This window comes from Adiantum capillus-veneris, chromosome 2 (assembly GCF_014529385.1).
Source record: "Adiantum capillus-veneris isolate H3 chromosome 2, ASM1452938v2, whole genome shotgun sequence".
NCBI lineage: Eukaryota > Viridiplantae > Streptophyta > Polypodiopsida > Polypodiales > Pteridaceae > Adiantum > Adiantum capillus-veneris.
Window position 1 is genome coordinate 147,246,648 of NC_140932.1, and position 17,588 is coordinate 147,264,235.

The following is a 17,588-nucleotide window of genomic DNA, read 5'->3' on the forward strand; positions in this document are numbered from 1 at the left end:
TATATGTCTTCACTACCCCAATAAAATTCTCTTAATGAAGCTTTCAAACACAGAAGCTTCCAATATGTCTTCACTACCCCAATAAAATTTTCTCAATGAAAAACAGAGTTACATGTACTGATTCAATCGCTGCATCCTTCATCTTGTCCTGGCCTGTCTTTTTGTCAAGTTGACGGCAGCCGTCGTGTGTGGTCTCAACCTAATCTAAGAAAAATCGCCACGAAATGATCCACGGTAATGCAACAACAAGCACACTCCTCTCGATAGAATCCTAACAATAAAACCGGTATGCAGCCCTGTTGGATACCAAAAGCTTCTGAATGAGGGAAACGGACCACTTATGTCTGGCAAAGAGAATATAATAAGCTTCTAAGAGTGAGAAACGATCAACACTTTCTTGGAGCAAAGAATATACAACTAGTTGATGAGGTATAACATTGAACTCCTCAATTACTCTTCTTGCTAAAAGCTCATATTTGAAGACCCTTTTGATGGTCCCATGCACTCCACACCATACAGAAACCATACAGCAATTGACCTGAAGGCTCTATAGAAATGATGCTTGCTTTGTAAGCAACTAAATGTACAATAAGGGAATATCAACCAATAAATAACCTAGCTTACAACAACCTAGGAAGAAAAAAGCATCAATCTTCTTTGCACAAGAATAAACCATCCTCTCCTCGCCATTCCATGATCTATGATAGTTTCCACAATCTGCTACTGCCATTGTTGTTGGTGGAGGGAATGCGCCGTATGACATGCTGAGGATACTGGCATTATAGTAGTAGTTCTATTCATACAAAAAAAGTAGTATGCTTATGTCTCTTCACAAAATAGGAATGGCATGCTCTTCTTTAAATCTCATCTGTATTCATCCCCACAATCTCCTATTAGTTTCATCAAATCCTTTCCCTTTCTTGACACCTGATTTATATTGGCTTCATCCTCCTTGTCAAGTTGAAACTCAAAAATTCTCCTAGAGTCCTCCAAATGGTCTGAAAGGCCGAGTCGAACTCCCACCATTGAACCAGCAACTTCTGACTGCAAGGATACATGTCTCTCTCTCTCTCTCTCTCTCTCTCTCTCTCTCTCTCTCTCTCTCTCTCTCTCTCTCTCTCTCTCTCTCTGTGTGTGTGTGTGTGTGTGTGTGTGTGTGCGCGCGCGCGCGCGAAAGTGGAGCCTTGACCCTTTGCATTACATAAATCGACCATCGGTCCGAATACAAGGAAATATGGGAAAAAACCTGGAAGATGTACAATGTGATCATGGGAAAAAATCCCATAACAAACCACGGGATACATGTGGGAATAAAGATACTCTAACCAGGTGGTGAAATGTAGCTATCTGGATGGTGATCAAGTCTACACAAATCTGCCCAAAGCTAAGTCTAGTGCTATGTATCTGACTGATATAAAGCATCCACTATAAAAACCTCTTGTAGCAGCTCACAAAAGCCAAGGGACTGTAAAACCCCTTGGCGGTGCCTTCAAAATCATCCGCATCCACTCCAACATTTCCTGATGATGAACCTGATTAAAAAGATGCGGATATACAACACAACCAAACTAAACGAGAGGCAGCACTTGCTGTCCGCCTCAAAAGCCAAGGGAAGGTACCACAATGCACATCTCTCTCTGACCAAACCAACTTCCCGAAGGCCTCTCTAAATTGACTCTCAAACAAATCTACAAACACGTACTGCAGGTATATCTGCTGCCTTGGCAAAGATTGAAGCTGCCGTGCGCGGGATCTCCAAGACTGTCTCGATCTTGGAACCAATCCTGGATAGAAGCAGGAGGTACTCTCTCCTCAGTCCGGGGAAGCAAACTAACATGGGCCAATCTCCTTCCTTGACAAGAACTGTCAAGTGTAGCGGAAGTGTTTAAGGATTTAGCTCGGATCTAGTACTCTGCACAAACATAAGGGACACTTTACTTCACTTGAAAGAACTGAACTGAAAGAAAGAGAGAGACAAGAGAGATGAAAGACACGACACAAGGATGTCAAGTCCCAACCCTCAAGGGTCCAGAGCAAGTACTTTCTTTATTCTTGCACAAATGCTCATACCTGATGCCAATGGGTACAGATGCTATGATGCTGATACTGCTGAGTCTATGTCGACGACGATGGCAGTGTCGTCGTCGATGACGATGTCAAGGCTGAAAACTGAAAACGCTAGATGTTCTGCTGTGGATCTACGGTACTGCGGCGAGGATCTGCAACCGCCAATGCATGCAAAGCTGAAATGCAAAAACGCTAGCTGATCTGGGTTGAATCTGCACAACGCTGGCTGCTTTGGGTTGAAACCAAAAACGCTAGGCTGATCTAGGTGCTGTTGGTCGATACGACGAGGATCTGCAACCGGGAAGGGTGCGGTATGGCAAGGTTCATGGCTGATCAAAAAACGCTGGTCTTCTTATGGGCCGAAAATGCTGGGCTGAATCTGAGAAAACGCTAGAGCTCCTAAGGAGATGCCGATCGGGTGTCTACCTCCTGCCCCCTACTTCCTTTTATAGTTCCTTTAGCCATTTGCCCTACCTACATTCCAACGAGGAAGAATGAAAAGTCGCTTATTAATAGATGACCTATTAATAATGCCTGCATGATGAAATGTTGTCATGTGCAAGAGAGGGTAATGCAACTGTGACCGGCCTGGACATGCACGTCCTGCTAGAGGCTCACAAAGGTGCCAGGCTCAGTCCTAAGCTAGACTGGATAATGCTAGACTGTGGCAGAACATGTCGACGTAGCGCAAGTGAAGTGCGCACGTGACATCCTCTGTTAAAGGTGAGATACAACTGCCGAACTTCTATCTGTACTTCTGATGCATGTGGATGCATAACCAATGAAGATTCCTCCAATGGGTGGACACTTCGAATGTAGATATAGTGCGATGTAAACACCTACTATACGAGTTATCAAGTAGCCTTACTACTGTCGTAGAATACCAGCCTTCGTGCTAACTCTGCCTTGCGAGCAAGTACGACCACTTGAATAGTCTTGTCGTGAAAACATTGTGGGTGAAGCTGAACGGTAAGGGTGCTTGGAGGTAATTCCAAGGGTTTCTTGTCGACGGAAGTGGATGCACGCTACATGCGAATGCGAATGTAGAAGAGGTCAGGGATCCTGTCTCCAACTCCTTCCATATCCGCATAAGAGGCAAGTAGATCCTGGTACTCAAGATCCGGGTTCTCGTGTATCCAATGTCGATCGTCCTTCAAAGACATGGCAATGAAGATGGGATCTGTTAAGTCCACGGTCCGGACTCAAAGATTCTTTCAAGAAAAAAAAACGGGGAGAGGTTCTTTGGGTTCTTTTGTTCAACTTGGGTTCTTGATGGTTCTTTGGTTCTTGGTTCCTCCCTTGAGTTCGCAAAGCTGAAGCACACACAGAGCTCTGATACCAATGCCAGGTGCAGCGGAAGTGTTTAAGGATTTAGCTCGGATCTAGTACTCCGCACAAACACAAGGGACACTTTACTTCACTTGAAAAAACTCAACTAAAAGAAAGAGAGAGACAAGAGATAGGAAAGAGACGACACAGGGATGTCGGGTCCCAACCCTCAAGGGTCCCCTTGCTCTATTGCCAAAGCAAGTACTTTCTTTATTCTTGCACAAAAGCTCATACAAAGACTGGAGGCTGAGATGCTGATGCTAATGGGTATTGATGCTGTGATGTTGATACTGCTGAGTCTATGTCGACGACGATGATGGTGGCGTCGTCCACGATGATGTCAAGGCTGAAAACTGAAAATGCCAGATGTTCTGCTGTGGATCTGCAATCTGCGGCGGTACTGCAGCAAGGATCTGCAACCGCCAATGCATGCAAAGCTGAAATGCAAAAAAGCTAGCTGATCTGGGCTGAATCTGCAAAGCATTGGCTGCTTTGGGATGAAACCAAAAACACTAGGCTGATGTGGGTGTGCTGATGGTCGATACGGCGAGGATTTGCAACCAGGAAGGGTGCGGTACGGTGAGGTTCAAGGCTGATAAAAAAACGCTGGTTTTATGGGCTGAAAACGCTGGTCTTCTGCTGCTGAAAACGTTGGGCTGAATCTAAGAAAACGCTAGAGCTCTTGAGGTGTTGCCGATCGGGTGCCTGCCTCCTTGTGTCTCTGCATTCATCTGCTCTCTACTAGCGCCCCCTGCTTCCTTTTATAGTTCCTTTAGCCATTTGCCCTACCTACATTCCAACAAGGGTAATTGAAAAGTCACTTATTAATAAATTACCTATAAGAGGTGGTTCACGCAGTAAAAAATGCCCGCATGATGAAATGTTGTCCTGTGCAAGAGAGGGTAATGCAACTGTGACTGCCTTGGACATGCACGTCCTGCTAGAGGCTCACAAAGGTGCCAGGCTCAGTCCTAAGCTAGATTGGATCATGCTAGACTGTGTGGCAGAACATGTCCATGTAGCGCAAGTGAAGTGCGCACGTGACAAGAACATCAGAAGCTTGGTCGAAACCATGGCGCCACTGGCAAAACTGAGCCCTGTCTGCTCCGATGGCTAGTGGGCTCATCAAAATGACCTTGGAAGCCATCTTGGGAGTCTCAAACTCAATCTAGTATAACCTCGCCCAAGAAGCTTTACGTCGATGATCTTGCCCACCTCCACAAGAAGGTGGGCCTAGAGAAGGTCACGCACTTCGCCTCGGATACCCTTGCAGATGATAGAGGTGGCTTGGATGCGCTCCATCTCTACTGCAAGGCTCGCTTGCTTTGTCGGCGATAGAGCAAGTCGGATGCTGGGCTCTGCAGGGTTGGGCGAGGGGGGTTCATTTAAGTCCCTTTGGGGCGGAGCGGGAGCCTCCATTTGTGTCTACTGCTGCGAAGAAAAAAGGCGAGACGATGTCCAGAGCGGCAAGTTGAAATCGAGGACGACAAGTCGAAGAAAAACAGAAAGCAAATCGAGCCCGGGGGGGGGTGTTGGCATGCAGTGTGACAGGGAGAGGCGGCGGGGGGTAGCACGAGGGCAATGGGCCGGGAGGAGGGCAACGCGAGGACAAGGGCGAGAAGTGCGCGGGGGGGGGGGGGAGCGAGCGAGATTCAAGATGAGCAAGTTCAAATGGTTAAAAAGCTCACCATAGCTACCCCGATTTCGAAGTTCTTCGAAAAGAACTACGAGTATACCAACCTCGTCTACCAAGTTTCCCTAATCAAGAAACTCGTAAACACGACTATGCAAGAAGGTCAATGCTCATCCAAGTTCTTAGAAGCTTGACAGATATTCTACATGAAATACTTATATCAGGGCTAGCCATCCCTAAATAGCTACAGTCTGTACTCTTATTGGCCTCCTTGCCTGCATCGTGGAGAGCCTTCATCACTATACAAGCTACGACGAAAAATTAACATCCTCAAAACCTAGTAGCAAAGATTCAACAAGAGGAAACCCTTCATGACTACACGAGTGGCTCGCAAAAGTCAATGGCATTAGTCACCATGACTAAACCTGAAAAACCCACCACTCCAATCCTCCTCATCAACAACACAACCGTGGCAAGAAGCCTCATCAAAAACCCAAGCAATGTACAAATTGTCATAGGTTTGGCCATGTGGCTAAGGATTTTCAGCAACCACGCTGTCAAGGTAACCCTAATTTTCACCCTCCTGCTGCTTATTCTCGTTTTTATCCCTCATACCCTCAAGGGCGGACAAGGCCTCTTCTGTCATCACCTTCTTCTCACCCAAGCTCATTATGCTGGCATCTCTACCTAGCATAATAGCCTCTCTTATCCTATGCAACTATATGCCGTTGGCTGCTTGATACAGGTGCCACCCATCAATGACCTATCATGTTCACTGGCTTTCAAACATCACTTACCTAGAAAACCTGGCACCTCACAATGCAACACAAATGCTTACATATGCATGTTACAAGACACAACAAACAGCGCCGCTGAGCACTCCCCCGAGACAAACGGTCTGCGGTATGAAGCTACTCAACGACTACCTCGCCACTCCCCCCGCAAATAAGCTAAAAGGTCCGCGCCATGAGCTCAGAAAACTGTACAACCAAACGCTCCACAGACCGCAGTCTGCGTAGCTTGGAGGTTCAAGCATACAGCCAAACGCTCCCCAGGCATCGACCTACGTCGTTCCGAGTTTCAAACAATACCAGAACAGTATTTCTCACTTCTCCACCTGGGAGTAAAATCACCAATCAATGAAACCAGTATTAAAACTAGAGTAAAACATTTCAAATCGGCACCAAAACAGGTTCAAAACAGATACCATCCATTTCAAAAAAATTCCAAACAGGATCACCAAACGAGATCAAACAAAACTCAAACTTAAAAAGCAATCTCGACATCAGTCGAGCTCGAAAAGTCGATTGACTTTCCATCTTGGAACCTGCACCAAAAATTAGGGTTAGGTTCATTCCGTAAGGTCGTAGCCAAGCACAGCATGGTCCATCAGCTCTTGGACAAACAATGTTTCTTTTACGGTGATGGTAGTCCCAAGATAGCAATCGCACTGGACCTCCAAGGTCATCTGCTCGTGAAGAGACATCTATTGAGAGATGTCGAGAAATTTCAAGTTATAATCTGCTAGGTTTTCCATGGCAAGCATTTCAGGATACCCCACTCTGCCAGAAGTTGCACTCCGAAGGAAGATGTCAGAAACCATATAACTTTGGGCAATTTTTTTTTCTTTTTTTTTCTTGAAAGCTTGCCAAGTACTTGGAGTATGCTGCTTGGTAGCTGTAGACATCAACATCTGCATGGCACTGATTCTGAGAAAAACAGTGACTTGAAACAAATCTGGATCCTTCTCTTGCAAGTGATCTTAATTGGCTTATGCCCTGTAAGACATGAGCGATGAAGACGGGAGCGCGCCCGATGCGCGATGAAGTAAGGGTGGGAGTGGCTAATAAGTCCAGGTTGGAGGGCGAAGATACCTCAAATAAGATTCCAACAGCTCTGTCTGCTCTTTTGTAGGACAAGAGCAGTATCAGTACTTTGATCGAGAGTCTTTCCTAGCTGCTCCAATACAAGGAAGCAATGTTATTTTGGGAATGCCTTGGCATTACAAAATTCATCCTCTCCCAAATTATGTAAATAAGAAATTGTCCTTTACTTTCATAGGGCAACAGTATGATGTAGATGCAAGTTCTAGTGATTTGCCTATACCCATGGTCAGTCACTTCATTGTGAAAAGAGAAATAAAGAAGTGTCTTTCTGCTTACTTGATTTTTGTCAAAGACAGAGAGATCGACTAACTTTTCTCAATCAATAAAAGGACTCTTTTACTAACACTCTTCCAGACGACTTCTTGAGAAGGGTCTTGTTCGACCTAGTACTTCTCCTTCCTGTTCACCAATCTTGCTTGTTCAATAGAAAAACGGCACATTTCGAATGTGCATCGATTATCGTTCTTTAAATAATATTATGATTAAGAATAGATTTTCGATTCCCTGAATTGATAATATCATAGACAAGCTACAAGGGGCACAAATCTTCAGCCACATAGATCTCAAGAACGGCTACCATCAGATTCGTATTGCTCCAGAAGATATACATAAGACTGCATTCCGTACAACTTTCAAACTGTATGAGTTTTTAGTAATGCCTTTCGGCCTTACTAACACTCCAACAACTTTCAATCAAATGATGGACCGAATTTTTCATCCTCATCAACAGTTCACAGGAATCTTCTTTGATGACATTTTGGTCTTCTCTCACACAAAGGAGGAACACAAACGACATTTACAGACTTTGTTCAAAGAATTGCAACAGCATAAACTTCAAGTTGAGGGTAAGAAGAGTGAATTTTTCTTGACAGAGATTCACTATCTGGGACACAATGTCTCTCGTAATCAAGTACGCATGGACCCAACAAAGGTTCAAGCTATTTCAGATTGGCCACAACCTATTTCAGTTCATGATGTCCGCAGTTTCCTTGGCCTCTGTGCCTACTATAGACGCTTTATTCACCATTTTGCTCATGTAGTTGCACCTCTCCATGATCTCGCAAAGAAAAAGATATCTTTCGTATGGGGGGACTAAAGAGAACGAAGCTTTTGAAAAGCTTAAGCACCCTCTCACCCATGTACCTGATCTTCAGAAACCATTTGAAGTGCAGCGTGATGCTTCAAATGATTGCATTGGCTCAGTTTTGAATCAAGAAGGCCACACAAATAGCTTAAGAAAGTAGACGACTTCGTGATGCGGAACTCAATGCTTCCATCTATAAGAAGGAACTCATGGTAATAATTCATGCTCTCTCAGTTTGGAGCAGATTTTACAATCAAGACGGATCATCAAAGTCTTCGGTATTTTCTCTCTCAACGTAAGTTGTCTAAAAAGCAGACGAGGTGGGCCAATTTTCTCTCCATGTTTCACTTCCAAATTCTACACACTTCCAGAAGCAAGAATAAGGTGACACATGCTCTCTCTCGACGGCCCCAAGGAAATGCCATAACGAGTATACATCATTAAGAGTTGGAATCTCTACCCAAGATGTACCCTGACGACTCTGACTTTGGTGAAATCAAGCAACAGCTACAAACTGGTACTGAAATCTTTCCCTACTCTATTAAGAATGGTTATCTTTATTTTCATCAGGCTCTTTGTGTGGTGCATCCACTTAGAACAAAGGTGATGGATGAAGCACATGCTTCTCCTTACGCAGGACACAGAGGAATAATGTCCACAACACGGGCCTTATAATTTATTTATTTTTGGCCAACACTACGAGTTGATATAGACACTTATGTCACAGAATGTGTACCATGCCAAAAAGATAAGTACGATCGCCATAAAACTCCTTGTTTACTTCAGCCCCTACCATGAATTTTATAATGGATTTGCCGCAAACCCCGAATGGATATGATGCAATCTAGACTATTATAGACAGATTTACTAAGCAAGCTCATTTCATTCTAGTAAGAAAGACCATCAGAGCTGATCACACGGCCAAGATCTTTCTGGCCCACATTCTTAAGCATCATGATATGCCCAAAATGATTGCGACCCACGAATGACTAGTAATTTCTGGCGAGCTGTTTTTACGAACTTAGGAACTAAGCTGAATTTTCCTTTAGCTCATTATCCTCAGATAGATGGACAAAGCCAAATCGTGAACTCCACAGTCCTAGACGTTTTAAAGTGCTATGTCTCAGATAACCAACGAGAATGGGAGAAGTATCTCCCTCTCGCAGAATTTGCCTATAATAACACTGTACATGCCTTTAGAGGAAAAGCTTCTTTTGAGGTTATTTATGGCAAACCACACCTTCCCCCAATCCTTCTCACCTAGGATGAGATATTCGCAACTGATGAATTTGTTTGAGACCTAGATACCACTTACACACCAGTGAAACGCGCTATCTTTAGATCTCAAAAAAACATAAGAAAGCAATGGATAGACATCGTCGTGATCTCAAGCTAATTAAAGGACAATTTGTTCTTCTAAAGTTTGATAAAGCGCGACTTAAGTAAAAGGCCAATCAAAAAGGGAAAGTTGTCAAACTTTCCAACACAGATTATGGCCCGAAAATGATGTAGCATTTAGATTGGATTTTCCAGAAACTTGGAAAGTCCATAATGTTTTTCACATGAGCCTTCTACGACCTTTCATTGGCAAACCTCCTGCTGAACCAGTTACAAAAGATGTCACAAACGGGAGCGCATAGCAATATAAAATATACTCGGATAAATAAAATTTATCACTTAATATTGAAGCCAGAGGATATAGAGAGAGAGAGAGAGATAGAGTGAGAAGATCGACACAGTACTGGGACCAGAAGATGGGCTGGTCCCCCCCCCCCCGTAATAGTATCTTTATTACTGAGGAGAAGTCTATACAAGCACTTGAACCGAACGTATTACCACGTTCGTTCTAGAATAAGACTCGATGGTTCCCGGAAGCCTCGGCTTCCGAATCCTAGGGCAAAACCCTATTCCAAGGAACTTCCGTTCCTTATTCCAATTCCTCGAGAATCAAGGTTCTCGCCTCTGGATCTCACCTTCCAGACTCAGAGCATGGCATCCCTGCAACTCTCTTTCCAGAGTCCTCTTCCCGTAGAACAACTCTGCTTTCCCGGACACGAAAAGTCCGTACTTGGGAATCCCAACTTCCGGATCACAACTTGAGAGACTACCTCTCTCCGATCCATGGATCTACTTCCCAAACTCGGGTACGAAACCCTTGGGCTGATCTGGCTCTAGTTCCTCAGAGCGCTTTTCTCCTGTAGAGGCTCATACCTTCCTTTGCTCCTACTCCCTCACTAAGAGGAAGTACACCTGCAAACAAATACTCAGAGTTCATAACATGAAAACCGTTACCTTCAAAGTCTCGACGCTCAAAACGCAACTCCGTTCTCGAAAAGCAATTCCCCGGAAGAGATCTCTCCATAGAAAATCCTCTCTTCCAATCCTACACACAAAAGAGGTGTGTTCTCGGGTTCCTTCTCGTAAATCAGCCCCGTCTACGACGTTTATGGGCTGAAAACAGAGAAAAACGACAACTTGTCGCGATGGAAACACGCTTCGTAGGCACTTCTTCGCGAGGGAACTCGCGCACTGGGTCTTGGCGACATCTGGTACACTTGGGGCAGCCATGGGCATCACCGGCAACGTCTTCTTTACGGCTGGAATCTGCAGCAGCATCTCCTCCTTGCAAAGATTGGTCCTCCTCTCTGAGTGAGGGCATGTGATGCTTTTATAGCTCCTAGCCACGGGCACGAATAGCTGCTCGCGTAGAGATCGCGGCTGGTTTTTTTTTTTTTTCCCAAAATTAATTTTTCATTTTTTTTTTCGCTGTTCTGCCATAAAAATAGAAAGAGAAAACGCTGACTGATCTGTTGCCTTATTTATCAGATGGCTGCCCACTTATTAAGTGGGCGACCGGCGTATTTTAAAAATAGTCTGAACCTGCCCAAAAACTCAATAAAACCTTTTAAGTTAAAAACAATGCTTTCACAGCACTTCCCAGGTGTCCCTGGATGCAATCACATGCACAGTTGCAATGCAGACATAGACTTCCTCGCGGGAAAGCATCTGCTTTCCCGAAAAGCAATCCCGCTTTCTCAGAAAGCATCTGTTAAAGTTTCCTCTGAACCCATCTTCATTCAAGTGCTTGCTTTTCCTTGTGCACAATTCTAACACAGTTCGGAATTTCCTCCCGACTATGGATATTCCCTTTCCGATGCACCTGTCACCCACCTTGTGACACATCAAGAATACCCATCACCTAGTCCTTTCCTACCGAACTTACGGTACAATCTCCTTCACGATGCTCTATGTCACCCATTCTATGACGCATCAGAGATGTCCGTTCCCCGATGGTCGGATACTTCTTTCCGATGCTCCCTGTCACCCATCCGATGTGACGCATCAGAAGTACCCGTTCCTGGTGGCCTTACAGATATTCCCGTTCTCAATGCTCCCGTCATTACTTTGAATGACGCACTAGGAATACTCTGTACTCGGATGTCTCCAGTGAGAAAAGCCCTCTCACTTAAAATTCCAATAATTCATTTAGAATTATTTTTCCTTGGTGTTCCAAGCGAGAAAACCCTCTCACTTATAAATCCAATAATTCATTTAGAATTATTTTTCTGTAAGATAAAGCCAATTTAGCAACAAAAGATCTCCCTGAGGTAGATGAAACTGAAGAAATACTTTTTCCAGAACAAATCATTCACCATGAGGAGCGCCAACTAAAGTCTGGAAGAACTCATCGTATTTAGTGAAGTTTAAGAATTACTCTCCTCTAGATGCTCAGTGAATGATGGGGATCAAAATTGCAAGATTTCCCAGAGATCCTGCATCAGTATCATGAAGCCCTACAGTTAAGGACAACTGTCTAGAAGCCAGAGGGATGTAATATTTTTAGCTACGGCTACAGATAAATGAAAATAATTTTTGTGCACACAGAATGAATTTATGAATTGGTACCATTACGAACGAGTAAATTTTCAGGTGCAATGTGCCATTTGGAAATTTATCCGTGTCCGGATAGTATGATAAGTAGAACAATAGCCAAATGCAGTGCAGAATAGTTCAGCACAAGTACATGAATAAGATGGTGTCATCCAATTTGCTCAAATAAGCTATAGTTTAATAGTTTTGCAGTGGCCACCCAAGGAGTGGTTGGTCGGTCGGACATAGTGGAAAAATGACCCACCGAGACCGGCAGACTGAGTCCGGAAAGTTGTGAGATCGGTCGAGCTATGAATGCTCCAGATTGGCTAGAAAATTGGGTCTTAACACTCGTATTTAAGTAAAAGATTTAAAACCTTTAAAAAATAAGCAATCGGGCTAGTTTGAATGCGGCTAGACTTCATAAACTTTTAAAAGAAACCCAATCCTAGTGTAAGAAAACTGCAGCAAGCAGCATTTTCTATTTTGCAAGCGGTTTTCTTTCTCTCTCTGGCGCCATCTGGCAGAAATCAACATGCGCTAGGCATATAAGCAGATAGCGCTACCTATTGGGGTGCCTGCACAGCAGATTCCAGACACAGAGCGGCCGAATTTTGCATTGACATGCTGACGTGGCAAACTGTACGGACAATTCCACGAATCGTGCTAACAGTTGCTGACGTGGCAGTTGTACGGACATCCCATGGGACACAAATGCTTTTCACATATTGCTTTTGAATGGGCCTAGGACCTTTAAATACAAAGGGTAGGCACTCTCTTTGCCTGGATTCTTAGTTGAAGGCCCTTGGCCATCAAACTCAAAAGCAATTTTACATGAGAAGCTGCAAACTCAAAAGCACTGAGCCAAAAGCAGCCAATGGAAATTGTGGAAATCCGTACAGCCTGCCATGTGGCATGTCAACGCAAAACGTGGAGCTCTGTACTACTGCCACATCAGCACGCTAGCGCAATTCCCGATCATCCGTACAATTCTGCCACGCATCAGCTGGTCCTAGCTCGGATGGTCATGCCCTTCTTCTTGTTATTCCCATGTCTTTGATTCTTTTGTCATTTCTTGCCCGTTCTGTCCTCATCACTCGAATCAGAAGAGGAAGAGCTGTCAGAACTGTCAAACGAGGATGAGGACGAACTATACACACCCTCGAAGCGTACAAGCTTCTTGGCTCTTTGTGCATTTGCAAAAGAAAACTGTCGACCCAAATAACTAGGGTAATCTGTTTCCTTGCTGCGTCTCTTTGGAGGCTTCGTGGTCTTCAATATTTGGTTGACTCGTCATTCGATCACATCATCAAGTTCATCTTCAGTGTACATTCGCGGGACAGGTGGTTTCTTCAATGCGGACTTTAATGGTGACTCGATGGCTATACGCCATCGAGAATGCACCTCGTCAATCGGATGCCGGATCAAAAATTTCGCGTACTAGGGATTCTTTGAATATTGTAGCATCTGCTTGGCACACGCATCAACCTGCTGTTGACGCTGTATCTCCATTCGTTCATACTTTGTAGGCTATGGAGGCCCGTACTCTTGTTCCGATTGTCCATTTGAATTTTCCGTTCTTTCACCCGATCCGGAGTTGTCGAGTGGGTTCGTCTAATTCTTACGAGATTCGTCGTTTGAATCCATGTGTGTCGCGGTAAAAGGATCGGATTTCCGATAGAAGAGAAATCGGCTGAGCTTTGATACCACTATTACAGACTTGGGCACCCCAAGTCGGAAATCGGGTACGACTGTAACAGACTTGGACACTTAAGTAAAGAATCAATCGCGACAACACCAAATAACCACTTCAAAACAATTCATAGATCACAATAGATTTGCACTCGCCCGACGGAGTTCCGTGCCTAGAGATATTGGCCCCATAAACTGGCGCCCCTTTCGGTATTTCTTTATGTATTAAATCAATGTCAAAGTACAAAGAGCGGTTAGGGTTTCACTCTCAGACTCTACGTTCAGATGCTCTGCAGAGTGAGCCCTAAACCGTTTACTTAAAGGTTACAAGGGATGCCCAAAAACAGAGCCCCAAAAGCTTTCAAAACAAAAGGAGTGAAAATTCTCTCTCTCTCTCTCTCTCTCTCTCTCTCTCTCTCTCTCTCTCTCTCTCTCTCTCTCTCTCAGAGTAAAAGAAAATAAAGCAATAAACTCTCTCTCTCTTTCTCAGATTGCGTCGCCCAAAAGCTGGGATTTCAGCCCGTAAAAGCCGACGCAATTTCCAGAAATCCGTACGCTGGCCATGTGGCATTTCAGCCGCTTTAGGGTTTCAGCCAGAAAATTAGGGTTAGGTTTTCCAGAAATTAGGGATTCTGCAGATTAGGGTTTCTGGCAGAAATTAGGGTTTGCAGGAATTTTAGGGTTTCTGGCAGAAATTAGGGTTTCTGCTGTTGATAGCCACGTCATCACTTTGTGACATACCCCCCTCTTGAAAGCATTGTAATCGACCACCATTACAGCTGCAAAACCGACAGAAGCCATAAACCGTCTTAGCAGACACTGATTGTTAGTACCTACGTACTAGGAATACACATCTAGCACATGTACCAAATCGACAGTCACATCACACGACATCACTAGACATCATAGGACATCACATGACATTCAACATTCATTCGGATCTTAGAGCATGATTTATCGGCAATGTAGCTAGCAATCAATCTAGATCCAATCGAGACCTCATCGATGCCCGATTGACTAACTCCTATTGCAACCATGTCTATTCGAGATCAATCAGACCAAAATGCTGATGTCATTTTGTCTATCAGTTCTTGCACTTAAAAAGAAGTCAAGAACAAATCAGTATCATAATCAAGAATTCCATTTCATAAAGTTATCCAGCAGAATATTGTCAGCTCTCAGTATCCCTGAAGCTCAAAGAGACATCAGTGACTTTAGTATCAAAATCAAGGCATCTGTTGACAAAGGAGCAGGGGAGTCACTCCGCTCTTGTGCATCCCACTGCACCATATCTCCGGCCAAGTTGAATTCTGGGTTCCGTTTGGAGTAGACTATGCTAAACCAAAAGCATCGAGGTAAAGTTTCACAATCTGAGAAGTATCTGCTAGGTCCTCCTCCTCCATCCACTTCGCATCCAATGCAAGATAGTTCTTGAACTTTAACCAAGAACCGCCTTCGGACTTTACCTTTATTCTTTGTATCCTTATGTGCCAAAATCTGTTCAAGAACAAGGATCTCCTCGTTTTCTTCCACTTCGGGTTGCTCATCAGGCTCCCCATCATCAGACACATCACCCTTTAAAGGTTTCAAGAGACTCACATGGAATGCATTGTGAATCCTCCAAGTATCTGGCAGTTTCAATCGGAAGGAGACATCATTTATCTTTTCAGTGATCTGGAAAGGTCCGTAGTATCGCATACTAAGCTTTGTCTCCTTTCCCTTTTTCTTTCTAAGGCTTGCCTTCTCAAAATGTAAGAGCACCCAATCATCCTCCTTCAATTTCAAGTCGCGACGATGGCGATCCGCTACATTTTTCTGTCGTTCTTGAGACTTCTGCAAAGTCTCGCGAACCTTGGCAAAAGCTGTATCCAAATCTCGCGTATATTCATCTGCTTCAAAGATCTTATCTTTCGTGCTTAGGAAGGGTGGAACCTTCGCAGCACCTTCAACAATCTCAAATGGCGCCTTCCCCGTCGGAGAGTGTCTCGTGTTATTGTAGGCAAATTCCACCAAAGTTAAGTACTTCTTCCATTGAGTCTTCTGATCTGAGATATAAGACTTCAATAAATCTAAAATCACTGAATTGGCAATCTCAGATTGCCCGTCAGTCTGCAAGTGGAACGATGACGAGAACTGCAACCGCGTGTCAATGTTCTCCCAAATTGCCTTCCAAAACAAACTCGTAAATCTGGGGTCTCTGTCAAAGAAAATCATCTCAGGCATGCCATGTAATTTGAAGATCTGGGCCACAAACAGTCTCGCTAAGTGATCTAGCTTGACTGTTTTCTTCACTGGAATGAAATGAGCCTGTTTGCTAAATCTGTCAATAACAATCCTGATACCATCGTGACCACTCTGTGTTCTCGGGAGATCAAAAATGAAATCCATTGCAATACTTTCCCAGGGGCGGGTGGATATGGGTAAAGGCTGTAACAATCCCTGTGCCTTATGCCTATCAAACTTGACCTTTTGGCATACTAAGCAACTGCGCACAAACTCTTCCACATCCTTTTTGAGTCTCGGCCAAAAGAAATATCTCTCTACCCCCTTCATGGTGGTAGCAATGCCGCAGTGACCCGTAAAAGGTGGACAGTGGCATTCAGTCATAACCTTTTCCCTCAATGGCTATGTAACGCACAACATGGTTTTTCTCATCAAGTAGCCTTCCCGAATGGAGTATCTTGCTACTGTCTCCCCATCCCGTATCCGTGTGAAAATATCAGCAAAATCTGTATCTGTGGCATACTGGTCGACCATATCCTCGGAGCTCCTACGATGTATCGCGGAAATAGCCAGAACCAACGGCTTTCAAGACAAAGCATCTGCCACCACATTCTTCTGTCCCTACACATGGACAATCTGAAAGTGAAACTGTGACAAGATGTTCGCCCACTGCATCTCCTTTTCCGAAAGCTGCTTCTGAGACAAGAAGTAGAGCAAACTCTGATGGTCTGTAAAGACAGTAAAATCCGCTCCGAGTAGGTAATGCCGCCACTGAGTAAGAGCATGGATAACTGCCAAAAGCTCTCTCTCATAAATCTGTGCTGTCATCTCCGGCCTAGAGAACAATCGGCTCTCGTAAGCAATGACATGGCCTTCACCCAGACTACGACCACAAGCATCACAATATACTTCGAATGACTTCTGCAAGTCCGGCAAAGTCAAAACTGGTCCCGTAGTCAATTTCTCTTTCAATGTCTGAAAGGGAGTCACCTCTGTGGATCCCCACGAGAAAGGGACTCCTTTCTGTGTCAAGATATGCAAAAGGGAAGCAACCTCTACAAACTTTCGAATGAACCGCCTGCAGTACAAACACAGTCCCAAGAAGCTTCCAACTTCATGGACATTCTTCAGATCGGGCCAATCACGGATAGTGTCTATCTTGGCCGGATCCATTTGCACTCCTGCTGTTGAGACGATGTGTCCCAAAAAGTGTATCTCTGGTAGGAAAAATTCACTTTTCTTTGCATTAATCACTAACTTGTGATCTCGTAATGCCTGAAAGACCTGAAGCAGATGATCTGTGTGTTCTGCCTCATTCTTGGAGAAAACAATGACGTCGTCAAAGAAAGTGCCAACAAATAGCCTGTACTCTCGAAAAATCTTGTCCATCATCCGGTTAAATGTCGCAGGAGCATTGGTTAAGCCAAAAGGCATCACCAAAAACTCAAATAACCCAAAAGTAGTCCGAAAGGTTGTCTTGTAGACGTCTCTCGGCGTGATTCAAATCTGATGATATCCACTCTTCAGGTCAATCTTGCTAAAGCACTAGGATCCCTGTAACCTGTCAAGTATATCATCGATCCTAGGAATCGGAAATCTGTTCTTGAAGGTGATTTTGTTGAGAGCTCTATAATCGATGCACATTCTCCAAGATCCGTCTTTCTTCAAAACCAACAACAGTGGAGAGCAATACAGTGAAGTACTAGACTGGACAAGACCCTTTTTCCAAGAGGTCTTTCACTTGGTTCATAATCTTTTCATTCTGTACTCGGCTCACACGGTAAGGTGGCCGGTTCGGTGGCGT

The 17,588-nt window shown here is 44.3% G+C and overlaps 1 protein-coding gene across 2 annotated transcripts in view; it reads right to left on the reverse strand.

Annotated features, from left to right (window-relative positions):
- Positions 1–376: 376 nt before the first annotated feature.
- The window catches only part of LOC147463816 (uncharacterized), a 69,371-nt gene continuing 52,159 nt past the window's right edge, over positions 377–17,588 (reverse strand). For both annotated transcript variants that reach the window (XM_086491326.1, XM_086491336.1), the window contains exon 9: positions 377–1,044. In XM_086491326.1, the coding sequence (XP_086347452.1) occupies positions 865–1,044 (180 nt within the window). In that variant the 3' untranslated portion in view covers positions 377–864. The remainder of the gene's footprint in view (positions 1,045–17,588) is intronic.